Source organism: Erinaceus europaeus, chromosome 8 (assembly GCF_950295315.1).
Source record: "Erinaceus europaeus chromosome 8, mEriEur2.1, whole genome shotgun sequence".
Classification (NCBI taxonomy): domain Eukaryota; kingdom Metazoa; phylum Chordata; class Mammalia; order Eulipotyphla; family Erinaceidae; genus Erinaceus; species Erinaceus europaeus.
The window spans coordinates 125,332,564-125,345,438 of NC_080169.1; the positions used below are offsets into that span (position 1 = coordinate 125,332,564).

The window sequence follows — 12,875 nt, forward strand, 5'->3', positions numbered from 1 at the left end:
GGGTGTAGCCTCTGCCTTCCCTCATGGCTGGGTGTAGCCTCTGCCTTCCCTCATGGCTGGGTGTAGCCTCTGCCTTCTCTCATGGCTGGAGGGAGGTGTAGCCTTTGCCTTCCCTCATGGCTGGAGGGAGGTGTAGCCTTTGCCTTCCCTCATGGCTGGGTGTAGCCTCTGCCTTCCCTCATGGCTGGAGGAGGCTGTAGCCTCTGCCTTCCCTCATGGCTGGAGGAGGGTGTAGCCTCTGCCTTCTCTCATGGCTGGAGGAGGGTGTAGCCTCTGCCTTCTCTCATGGCTGGAGGGAGGTGTAGCCTCTGCCTTTCCTCATGGCTGGAAGAGGCTGTAGCCTCTGCCTTCCCTCATGGCTGGGTGTAGCCTCTGCCTTCCCTCATGGCTGGGTGTAGCCTCTGCCTTCTCTCATGGCTGGAGGAGGGTGTAGCCTCTGCCTTCTCTCATGGCTGGGTGTAGCCTCTGCCTTCCCTCATGGCTGGAGGGAGGTATAGCCTCTGCCTTCCCTCATGGCTGGGTGTAGCCTCTGCCTTCCCTCATGGCTGGAGGAGGGTGTAGCCTCTGCCTTCCCTCATGGCTGGAGGAGGGTGTAGCCTCTGCCTTCCCTCATGGCTGGGTGTAGCCTCTGCCTTCTCTCATGGCTGGAGGGAGGTGTAGCCTCTGCCTTCCCTCATGGCTGGAGGGAGGTGTAGCCTCTGCCTTCCCTCATGGCTGGAGGAGGGTGTAACCTCTGCCTTCCCTCATGGCTGGAGGAGGCTGTAGCCTCTGCCTTCCCTCATGGCTGGGTGTAGCCTCTGCCTTTTTCTTTTTATTTTTTATTAATATTTTATTTATTTATTCCCTTTTGTTGCCCTTGTTTTATTACTGTAGTTATTGTTGTTGGTGTCATCATTGTTGGATAGGACAGAGAGAAATGGAGACAGGAGGGGAAGACAGAGGGGGAGAGAAAGACACCTGCAGGCCTGCTTCACCGCCTGTGAAGCGACCCTCCTGCAGGTGGGGAGCCAGGGGCTCGAACTGTGATCCTTACGCCAGTCCTTGCGCTCTGCGCCACGTGCGCTTAACCCGCTGCGCTACCGCCCGACTCCCACCCCTGCCTTTTTCTTCACTCTCCTTCATCTTTGTGGGGTTTCCTGGCATAAGCTGAAGTGCCATTGGCTCTGCTAGATTGTAGTCAACTTAGGAAACTAGCACTGGGTCTTGATACCAGTGGCTGCCACTGGCTCGAGGGCCTTCTGTTCCTGACTGAGAAGCAGGAGTGCCAGTGCGTTTGTGTCCTCACGGCTGCATAGAGCAGACATGGGCACACTTGTCACAGAGGGGACACGCACAGACACGGGGTGCCCTGGGGTGAGGGGCCGCCCGTGCTGCTGCTTTTCCCCCTGAGCCGTTTCTGCTCAGGGTCCAGTGGCTCTGCTGAGGCCTGGGGCAGTGGGCACAGCCAGGCCGTGCTAGTGGGTGTTCCTCTTTCACAAATGCTATCTTTGACCTCTTCAGCTATTTAGTCATAAGAAGGTTGTTCTTCAGCTTGCGGACCCCACGCAGACAGACTTGGGATCCGGGTGGGCTGCCGGCTGCCTGAGAATTTGGAGGCCTCTGGTCAAGGCCCCGGTCAGGAGCGAGTTTGTCAAGAGGACTTGAGGAAGGGATGGCCTGACTCCTGGCACCCACCAGGCGCCTGAGTGAGCCCACACCTGTGCTCTTGGTCTTCCTCATACTTGAGGAGACTCTGAAGGCAACAGACTACTGGTATTGGAAGGCAGCTCACCCAATGGGAACACGCCTTGTACGCGCGTGGCCCGGGTTCGAGCCCGGAGCCACACGGGGGTCCCATGGTGCCAAGGGAGTTCCAGTGCCGCGGTGCGTCTTCCTGTCTTTCTGTCTCTGAAATAAGATGAGAATAATAGTAGTGAATGCTGGCTCAGCAGCGCCATGGGGTGACAAGTGCCGGAGGCCCTGACGTGGGGGCTGGGGTGTCGGTGCTGCCCAGCAGTGACTGCAGCTGTCAGGGTGCTGGACTGTCCTGGTAGAAGCATTGTCTTCGCGCCGCCGGTCTGAGTGATTCTCTGGCGTGTGATAGGAGATACCTGTGTGGGCCCTCAGCCACGGGAGGCCGGCTTCTGGACGATTTCTGTCACGCGTTAAGCAAGAATGGTGAAAGCAGTTCACAGGAGAAACCTGTAAAGCTGAGTGTTTCAGAGACAGGTCCGGAGGTTGCTGAGCTGCTCTCTGTCCTCTCGTCTTTCTCTCCCGCCCTCTGGGTTGCCTTCTCCACCTTCTTTCTCCTGCTCTGAGCACAGGAGAGCTGGCCTGACTGCCCCAGTCTGCGTGAGTTTTTGCCAGAAGGATAGCCGTCGTCCCTCGGTGTCCTCTGCGTAGACTATGTCTGATCGTGGTCTGCTGAGGTCTGCATGCCCCAGAGGGAGTCTGGGTTCCAGGCTGGCTATGGGGGGGCGGGGGACACTGTCAGCGTCAGAGCCTCAGTGGAGGGCGTGCTCGTGCCCCCGACCCAGTGCGCCGTGGCCAGCTGTGAAGGTCCCGGCGCTCGCTGGCCGTGCAGGTGCTGTCTGAGCTGTGTTCTGTCCTTGCAGAGCCTCCTGGAAGACCCGAACCCGCTGGTCCGCTCCACGGGGGTCCTTGGCGTCTGCAGGATCACCTCCAAGTACTGGGAGATGATGCCTCCCACCATCCTCATCGACCTGCTCAAGAAGGTGACCGGGGAGCTGGCCCTGGACACGAGCTCCGCGGACGTGCGCTGCTCCGTCTTCAAGGTTAGGCTGAGGCGCTGATGGCAGGTGTGGGCTGTGTCCTGTCACTGTTCACTGTTTGTTTTGCTGAGTCACGGCCTCCCCACATGCACGTTTACTGCCCTCCAGTGCTCACGTTTTCGTTAGATAGGGACAGGGAAGGGGCTGGGGGAGAGGGACAGACAGACAGACATGATGCAGCTTCTGCCAGTGCTGTGGCAACTCCCATGTGGTGCCAGGCCTCACACATTATGAATGGTCTCTCCAGACCCACAGTCACATTTCAGAAGCACATTCAAAGTGTGTGTGTGTGTGTGTGTGTGTGTGTGTGTGTGTGTGTGTATTTGTGTGTGTGTGTTTAATAAAGTCTGTTTTAGTAATTTTATCAGAGAGGGAGAAAGTGTGAGGGACAGACAGCAGGGCAGTGCCCAGCTCTGGTTATGGTGGTGCAAGGGATCGAACCTTGGACTTTGGAGCCTAGGGCATGGGAGTCCTTTGCAGAACCATTATTTCGTCTCCGTTACCTGTCAGAAGTGTTTCATTAATTCACTCTCATCTGACAATGAGAGGTGTCTGCAAGACGTGCCCCCCAGCCTAGGCCCTTCCCACCATTGTGCAGCGGCACCTGAAAACTCCCCACGGCCCCACCTCTCCGTCCCTCCTCCCCAGAGTCCTTTGCTTTGGGGCAAGACACCAAGCCCAGTCCATGTTCTGCTTGCTGTTTCCCCTTCTGTTCTGATTTCTCCACTTCTGTCCCTGAGTGAGACCATCCCATCTTCCTCCTTCTCTTTGTGGCTGATCTCATTTCACATAGCTCCTTCAGGCTCCATCCCAGATGAGGGGAAGGAGGTGACTCCATCCTTCTTCACAGCCAAGTAGTGTCCACAGTGTATCTAGACCACAGCTTCCAGGTTTGGGCTCTTACACGCTGTGTTGCTCTGAACACAGGTGTTCACAGACCTCTGTGGAATGCCAGTTTGGCATGTGGGTTCCTAGCAGGGCAAGCTCATCCTGTGTGTCAGAGTGGTGTCTTGGGGAGTGGGGGTACAGCTCGCGGACAGAGTGGGCTTGGCTCAACAACGCTGGAACCAGCAGCACTTCGGCTGCCGGCGTCTGCCTGGGGCTCCATCTCTGTCCACTCAGCAGCCTCTCTTTCCAGTGGCGTCACCCTCACACCGGTGATGCCAGACGGGCCTCCCCCAGGTGGCACAAGCTCCGAGTCCTGACCAGGCCTGCCTCCGGTGCCCATGGGTTTGCTCCTCACGGCCTGGGCCTCCGTGTGCCGAGCTTCTCCGCAGAGCTGCGTCCCCAGCCCCAGGGCCCTGCCCACGATGCTTTGTGGCCCTTGTTTGGATCAGCCTAAGTGTCCTCTGTGCAGCCTGTCGCTTCAAGAGTTACTTATACCCGGTTCGAGCCCCGGCTCCCCACCTGCAGGGGAGTCGCTTCACAGGCGGTGAAGCAGGTCTGCAGGTGTCTGTCTTTCTCTCCTACTCTCTGTCTTCCCCTCCTCTCTCCATTCCTCTCTGTCCTATGCAACAACGACAACAACAATAATAACTACAACAGTAAAACAAGGGCAACAAAGGAAATAAATAAATTTAAAAAAAAAGTTACTTATAGGTAGAGACCTGGAGCCTCACTCTGACATTGCCGTGCCGGAGGTCAAGCTGCTCGAGTCCAGCATGATCCACTGTCGCCTCCAGGCCCCCTTTGTGGCAGCTGACCGGACTTTCTTTCTCCTTCTCTGGTGTGTGACTGACGTTGGCAGTATCTGTCCTTGTGGCGCTTAACGCACCGTCTCCAGAGCGATCGCCACTGGGCTTTCCCACCCGGGCTGACTCTTTCAGATGGTGACGGAGGGAGAGAGGGAAAGACGGCACGGCGTGGCACGTAGCTTCCCCCAGTGGGGGTGGGGGGCCGGACCCGGCCGCGTGCGGCAGAGCAGGCACCCCCAGGACGAGCTGTGGCTGCCGAGGGCGTCTCTGGAGCTCTGTCGGCACCACCTGAAGCAGCCAGGTGGAAGCACTGCTCGTCCCCCGGCCATAGGTGTGTACGGAGCTCCAGTGGGGGTGTGGAGGGAGGGTTCAGACTGTGGGAGTGTGCTGTCAGGAGACACCTGAGGTAGAAGCAGCTGTGTGGTGAGGCTCGTGTGGGGGCGGCTCCGTGTTCCCTCCCGGCAAGCTGCCCTTCACAGGCAGGGCACCTTTTCAGGGGGTTCTGCCTCAGTGCTCAGCCTGCCGCCTCCCTGCCCCCCCAAGCTCCTTCAGTTTCTTCTGAGGACACACACACACACACACACACACACACACACACACACTGCTCCCCCCCCAAGCTCTTTCAGTTTCTTCTGAGGACACACACACACACACACACACACACACTACCCCCCACCAGCTCCTTCAGTTGCTTCTGAGGACACACACACACACACACAGTCTGTCCTGGAACAGGTCCTTCCGCCTTCTCTGCAGGGGCCCTTCTCTGCACCAGCAGCTCCCTGGTGGCTGTGGCCTGGCTGTGCTGTTGCTTGGCAACCGCTGTTCACAGCAGAGCCCCTGTTCTCAGGAGGGCTCCGGCTAGGATGGCGGGTGGTGCCGCCTGCCTGTGCCCGTCTGCTGGCCCGGCCCCTCGGGTCACCCCTGCGTGTGCCGTGGCCGTGGCTGTCACTGAAGGACCCTCTGGGCGTTTCCACACGGCTCCCTGGCTTCCCGCCGTCCTTCTGGGTACTGGTGCCAGGAGATCAGCTCACGGCTGCGTCCACCACACGGGGCCTGGTCGGACTGAGACAAAGGGCCCAGCAGGGCAGAGGCCCAGGAGCGTGTAGCTGAAGACTCAGCGGGTGCCATCGGCCAGCCAGGCAGAGGGACGGGCAGGCAGGCAGGCTTCCAGGGCAAGTGTGGCACGCACGTTAGTCGAAAAACATACTCAGTACTAACATGCCCTTCTGATCTGTTTGCACTGTTACCGCAGACCTACGCAGATTCCCGTGCCAGCCACCGTCCGCACTCGGGTCTTGTCTGAAACCCCAGCCGAGTTGCCACGTGATGGCTGCGAGGCAAATCCCAGGCCCGCCCGCTGCTTTGTGAATATTTAGTATCGTCTTTGGAGTGCGGCTTTCCCCAACACAGATGTCCTTGGGATGGGAGATAGCTCAGCCGTAGAGTGCACACTTTGCTGCGCAGGCTCCCAGAACCGCATGGGAACGCCATGTGTGTACCAAGGGTGACCTCCACAGCCAGGGAACAGTGATGTGGTATCTCTCCCTCTCTGTCTCTCTCTGTCTCACTGAGATTGAAGGAAGCAAAAAGCCAGCCACAGACAGTGGAACTGTGCAGGTATGAGGCCCTGGTAGTGGCCCCCCAAAAAGAGAGTTCCTTTCTCCTTGTTGCTGGGAAGAGAAGCTGAGACATGCCAGGTGAGAAGACACAGCTAGAGCTCTTCAGCCCCACCAGAAAGAACAGTGCCGCCCCTGCTCACTGGGGGTAACTTGCTCTGTGGGCCGCTGGAAGACACAGAGTGAGAGGTCACCTTGGAGCTGCTCTGACTGCGCCCAGAACTCTGGGAGGGGAAGTCCTTGCAGGGTGGATGGCGCCCAGCTGTGGTGGTACAGGGCATTGAACCCGGAACCTCGGCGCCTCAGGCGGGGGAGTGCGTCTGGATAACATTATTGCCGTCTCCCCTGCCCGAGCCCGTTACTGCTTAGTGAGGAGAAAGCCTTGAGAAGTCATGGCTGCTTTGACCTCCTGTGAGTGAGACTGTGACTTGATCGTCAGTCATTGTTGACGCTGGACGGACATGTCAGACGTCTGTTTCTTGTTGAGCTGGTGCTCACAGGACTGTCCGTATAGGCTGTCCCACACCACCCTCCCCCGAAGGGTTCCCCTGCCCGGCAGGAGAGTGTGCTGTTATGAGGCTGTCTTTGCAGCTGCATCGCTTTCTTTTTTTTTTTTTTTCCCTCCTCCAGGGTGATTGCTGGACTCGGTGCCTGCACCATGAATCCACCGCTCCTGGAGGCCATTTTCCCCCCTTTTTGTTGCCCTTGTTGTAGCTTCGTTGTGGCTATTATTATTGCCCTTCTTGATGCAATTCGTTGTTGGATAGGACAGAGAGAAATGGAGAGAGGAGGGGAAGACAGAGAGGGGAGAGAAAGACAGACACCTGCAGACCTGTTTCACCGCCTGTGAAGCGACTCCCCTGCAGGTGGGGAGCCGGGGGGCTCGAACCAGGATCCTTACGCCGGTCCCTGCGCTTTGTGCCACCTGCGCTTAACCCAGTGCGCCACCGCCTGATCCCCAGCTGCATCGTTTTCTGTGGCTGTTCTTGCTCTAGTTCTGGAAAAGATGGAACCGAATGTCCTCCTAGCTGCTTTTGAAGTTTCTGCTGCTTCTGTTCTAATTCTGAACTGCATATCCTTTCTTTTAGTGCCTGCCGATCATTTTGGATAACAGATTAAGCCACCCACTGTTGGAACAGCTGCTGCCAGCTCTCAAGTACAGTCTCCATGACAATTCGGAGAAAGTCAGGGTGGCTTTTGTGGACATGCTACTGAAGATCAAGGCTGTGAGAGCGGCCAAGGTGGGTCACTGGGCTTCCTGCCTCTGCCTCTGTGCCCCAGGCAGGGCCACACTAACACTGAAAGCTGCAGTGGAGGGGAAGACAGATAGACTGGCTGGAGCCTCACTGAAAGCCTTGTGCATGACCACTGGGCTGTCCTCCCCCCCACCCACACCTGCGCTCCTGGTCACTTAGACAGCTGGCAGAGTAGTCAGATTTGGCCTGTTTCACCCATAGTTTGTGTCTCCGAAGTTTGGTTTGTGACTGACACCGTGATTTCTGGAGCATCATCAAAGTCTTCTCTTGCAAAGGTATTTCATTTAAAACAGTGCCTATCCTTTTTTAAAGTCATTTTTTAAAAATTTTAATGAGTTTTTAAGAAACATTAATTTATTCTTTTAAAGGAAGTCATATGGGGTGCAGGGGGAGAGAGACTACAGCACTGTTCGTCTCTGGCTGATGGTCGTGCTGGGGTTTGAACCTGGGACCTTGGAGCCTCAGGCAGGAGAGTCTTTTAGCATAATCATACTGCCTCCCCAGCCCCGTCAATACTTGTTTACAAGATACAAGATGGTGAGATTACGAGAGACACCCCCACCACCAGAAGTGTGCGCCCCACCTTCCACCATACTTCTCAGGCGTAGACACTTTGTTAGCTTGTTTCTTTCCCCAGCTCGTGTCTGAGTTCTCTGGATCCCACACATGAATGAGGCCACCAGCAGCTGTGCTCCACCTCATGACTGCTGAGCGTAACTGCGCCAGTTCTGATCGTCCCGTCTCGAAGGACGGGCTGTCTCTCTTTAACTGTGGAGCCGTATTCCATGGAGTCTGTTCTCCCTAACTTCTTTATCTGTCCATCCGCTAATGGGCATCGCAGCTGCTCCCACCACTTGGCTACTGGGACTGCTACAGCTGTGTGCACGGCGCTCGTGTCCCGGGTGAGCGCGTGCCCTGGGACTGCTACAGCTGTGTGCATGGCACTCGTGTCCCGGGTGAGCGCGTGCCCTGGGACTGCTACAGCTGTGTGCACGGCGCTTGTGTCCCAGGTGAGCGCGTTCCCTGGGACACCTGGCGAAGAGTGCCCTTGCTGGGTCGCAAGGTTTTGTGTCTGAGGACTCTCCACCGTTTCCACGGGGGTGCGCCAGTCTGTACTCCCAGCAGGGGTCTGCCAGTGTTCCTGTCTCTCTTTCCCTTTTCCTCCAGGCTGATCACGGGGCTCAGTGTCAGCAGTACAAACCCACTGTGGCCATTTCCCCCCCATTTTATTGGGTAGGACAGAGAGAAATTGAGAGGAGAGAGGGAGACACCGGCAGACCCACTACACCACTCACGAAGCATCCTACCCGCAGGTGGGGAGTGAGGGTTCAAACCCAGATCCTTGTGCGGGTCCTTGTGCTTGGCCGTGCTAGGTGTGCTTAACCGAGTGTGCCTGCCTCCCAGCCCCCGAGTTCCTTTTTCTCCACGACCTTGCCTACACCTTTCATTTCTGGTCTTGCTAAGAAGGCCACTATCACAGGTGTGAGGTGGGTCCCTGCAGGTTGATTTGTGGTGGGTGGAGTGGAGTATCCTTCCCATGCCTGTGGGCCGGCCAGGTGTATCTCTGCTTGAGAAAACTGCTCACTCAGTTCTCATAAACAGCACTGGTCTTGAGTGACGTTCCTGCCATGTGCGTGAAAGTTTGTATTTAATATCTAAATACCTGCCCTGGAGGCTATGCAGCAATTGAGTGTGGGACTTACAAGTATGAGGCCCTGAGTTCAGACCCCTGTAGGGCGTGTGTCAGAGTGACATTCTGGTTCTCTCATAAGTAGGTTGAAAAATAGATATTTAGATAACCAACACTGAAAGCTTAAATATCTGTTGTGGAGGTGGTGACTGTGTACAGGAGGGTGTGTGGTGCTCTGGGCTTGCACAGACTGGTGTGGCGTGGGCCACCTTGGGCCACCTGGGGACAGTCGCTGTCAGGATCTCAACCTCATCATCGCTTACTTACACCAAGACTTACTTCTCTGCCCATGACATTCTGCCACCTCCAAGTGCTGTCCTGTCACAGGAAGAGCTCTGGAGAGAGCCTCCGTGCTCCGTGCAAGGCTGCCTGCACAGAATGGCGCCCTCGTGCCGGGTCCCCCGTGTGACCTGAGTGGCAGACCGACTGCCTGCGCAGATCCTCATGCACAGCCGAGGGTGGTGCTGCCAGCTGTGCCGTGTGGGAGACATAGGCAGTCCCTTAAACGGCCTCTCGGGAACAGTGGCCTGGTGCTCTAGGCCTCATCATTGTACAGGACATGTGTAGTGTGAGGCGTTTTCAGTTTTGAACTGAGAATTGTTTTTAGGTTAAGAAACAGCAGGAGGGGCTGAGGAGGCGGCCCAGTGGGCAGGTCGATTGTGGGCCTTGTGTACATGGGTCCTGTGCTTAGTCCTTAGAAAGTACTAGAAGGGTGTACTGGTGAGAAGTGTCCCCCTGAAAATTCTGGAGTGAGGCCATGGTCACTGCAGCCAGGTCCCTGGGGGAGCAGAGCTGAGCGATCGTCCTCAGGGTGTGGGGACGTCACCACCAAAATCCACTTGCTGTGACTCTGTCGTATCTCCCTGTGTCTTTTTATTATTCCCTTTTGTTGCCCTTGTTGTTTTATTGTTGTAGTTACTATTGTTGTCGTTGTTGTTGGCTAGGACAGAGAGAAATAGAGAGAGGAGGGGAAGACAGAGAGGGGGAGAGAAAGACAGACACCTGCAGACTTGCTTCACCGCCTGTGAAGCGATTCCCCTGCAGGTGGGGAGCCGGGGGCTCGAACCAGGATCCTTACACCAGGCCTTGCGCTTTGCACCACGTGCGCTTAACCAGCTGCGCTACCGCCCGACTGCCATCTCCCTGTGTCTTAAACATCTCTTGTCAACTTAAAGTATCACTACTGCCTGGGAAGAAGAGGCAGCTTTATTTAACTCCAGAATTGGTAGTGAGAGGACAGGCCCAGACCGGCTGACTGGTTGCTTCCCTCATGCCGCTGGGCTCTGCTCCTGGAGGGGCGTTTCCCACACTGGACATTGTCGTCAACGTTCAGGGCGCCAGTATGCCGGGCTAGCTTCTCGGCGGGAGACAGACGACCAGGGACACACGGCTGAGCGGAGAAGCAGTATTTCTTTATTCACGAGCGAACGGTTCAAAAAACTAATCTAATCTAGTCACAGCCCAATTCTGTCCTGCTTCTCTCTCCTCCGGCGGCAGAGTCAGGAACCAAGGAAGTATGTAGGATAGGGGGCGGGGAAAAGGAAGAAGCGCGAACTAGCGAGGACTCAACCAAAATCTCCTGGAGGCGGGGGAGTGAGACCAAACCAATGGAACAGAATGACCGTGTAAATAGACCACAGCGTCAAGCAGTTTAACAGAAGGATCCCAGATGCAGAACTAGAAGCAGACCAACAGGACAGTTTAAGAGTGACAGGAACAGACTGCTCGCCTGTGTGGGTGCAAAGTGCCAGGCAGGTGCAGGTACGTCTGGCACTCAGCTCTCCTCTCTTGGGCTCATCTCTGTAGATGGAAGGCTTGTAAACTGAGTGCTGCCTGTCTTGCTGACATCCTGTGCTATGAGAGGGTGCCCAGGGCTTTGAGTGAAGGGGGAAGCTTGAACGCCCTCCTGCCAGGACACAGAACTTACTTCCTCCCTAAGACTGAAGCGGGTGGCCTGGGGTCCCCTTCCAGCTCTGCTCAGTTTCTTTCCTTCCGCGTGTGCAGAGGTCTGGTCCTTCTCTGCAGGTTCTCGTCTGGGTACCTCAGAGCCAAGGATCGTGTGACAGTTGTGTGACCAGCCTGCAGTCCCTAGGCTCAGCTCTGTGTCCTGGGTGCTGCTTTGTTCCCTGGGTGGAATGTCAGAGCCCTTGTGTGTCTGAGGCTCAGTTCACATCGATGGATCTAATTTGTGCTGTTTTAGGGAACTGGAGAGGTGAGGCTGATTGTCAGTGTCGTTTGAGTCCACTGCTTGTTGAGCTTGGGGGGTTTGGTCATGATCGTCCGTCCCAGCAACCTGTAGGCGAGTGTCCTTAGCTCACTTAAATATGGATTTGATCAGAGGAGAGGCCAGAGCAGTACTCAGCTCTGGCACTCGGGGCGCCCTCAGGCCTGCAGGTCTTCTGCTGACACCCCCGCCCCCAGCAGCTGGGTCTGCTGGCTCACAGCCTTGCGGAGCAGTCAGACTCTGGGCCGGTCGTTTGGAATGTAAAAGGCGGTTCCCCTGTGATTCTGTCTGGGGATTTGGCTTAAAGCATTTCCAGGATCACTGGGACGTTGCTTACCTCCCGTGCCTCTCTCTCTGTGTGTCTCTGTGCAGTTTTGGAAAATCTGCCCGATGGAGCATATTCTGGTCCGTTTGGAGTCGGATTCCCGGCCAGTGTGCCGGCGCCTGGTGAGCCTCATCTTTAACTCCTTCCTGCCGGTGAACCAGCCTGAGGAGGTGTGGTGCGAGCGCTGCGTCACGCTGGTGCAGATGAACCATGCGGCCGCCAGGAGGTTCTACCAGCACGCCCATGAGCACACCTCTTGCACGAACATAGGTACCCGGCCCCGAGTGTGCTCAGCCTGCACCTGCTACGAGGCTCCACGCCCCTGACCCTATTGGAGACGCACTGACTTATGGGGTCTCGGTCTCAGAGCCTCTCGCTCACCGCAGAGGGAACTCTGCACTCAGGGCTGAATCTCTTTCACGTTTCAGCAAAGCTGATCCACGTGATCCGTCGCTGCCTCAATGCCTGCATCAGGAGGGCCCTGAGAGAGGACCAGCAGGACACAGAGGAGAGGGAGAAGGAGAACGTGAGCGTAAGTGGGTGGGCGGAGGTGGGGCGGCACCCGGGGCACGACTCCTCCAGCCGTCATGCCAGAACCGTCTTGTTCCCATAATTGCTGACTATGTAGAAGCTCCTGCAGGATCTTTGAAAACACTTGCTGTGGGGACCCTGTGGGGCGCACCCAGTTACACTCACGGGGACTAAGCGCAAGGACCCAGAAAGGATCCAGGTTCGAGCCCCTGGCTCTCTACCTGCAGGGGGGACACTTCTCAGTCGGTGAAGGTCTCCAGGTGTCTGTCTTCCTCACTTTCTTCTCCCCTCCTTTCTCATTTTCTCTGTCCTGTCCAATAAAATGAAAACAATGGCCGCCAGGAGCAGTGGATCTGTAGTGCTAGCACTGAGCCCCTGGAGGGAAAACCCTGGAGGGAAAAAAAGAAAGATAAAGGTGTTGCTGTGTCTGGCGATCACCTCTGGAGTTTGGGCACAGAATTTATTCTGTGGCATAACTGATGTGAGCAGCATTGCTCAAAAGTGCTCACGGTCACTGCAAAAAAGTGCTCACTGAGGTCACAGCAGAAGCCCCGGGGCTGGGTGGCTAGGGTGCATTATCTGCAGGTGTCTCGGGAAGCAGCTTACCAAGGAGACAGGAGTCCTTCAGAGTCCAGAGTGACCAATTACGTGCAGATAAGTTCACTGCAACTAGGATAATCACTTGGGCTTGATGCCTGTATGACAAATTCATTGGCCTTGGTGGCTTGCTTTTTTTGTTGTTGTTGTTTATTTGTTTTGGAGACA

The 12,875-nt window shown here is 56.3% G+C and overlaps 1 protein-coding gene across 4 annotated transcripts in view; it reads left to right on the forward strand.

Annotated features, from left to right (window-relative positions):
• Positions 1–12,875, forward strand: part of NCAPG2 (non-SMC condensin II complex subunit G2) — a 74,023-nt gene that overhangs the window by 41,230 nt on the left and 19,918 nt on the right. For 3 of the 4 annotated variants that reach the window (XR_009551269.1, XM_007537583.3, XM_060196875.1), the window contains 4 exons: positions 2,595–2,774; positions 7,173–7,325; positions 11,627–11,849; positions 12,008–12,111. Coding sequence is in view for 3 of the 4 variants with exons in the window: in XM_007537583.3 (XP_007537645.1) it covers positions 2,595–2,774; positions 7,173–7,325; positions 11,627–11,849; positions 12,008–12,111 (660 nt within the window). In the remaining variant the exon portion in view is untranslated. The remainder of the gene's footprint in view (positions 1–2,594; positions 2,775–7,172; positions 7,326–11,626; positions 11,850–12,007; positions 12,112–12,875) is intronic. The other variant, XM_060196873.1, reaches the window with a different exon arrangement.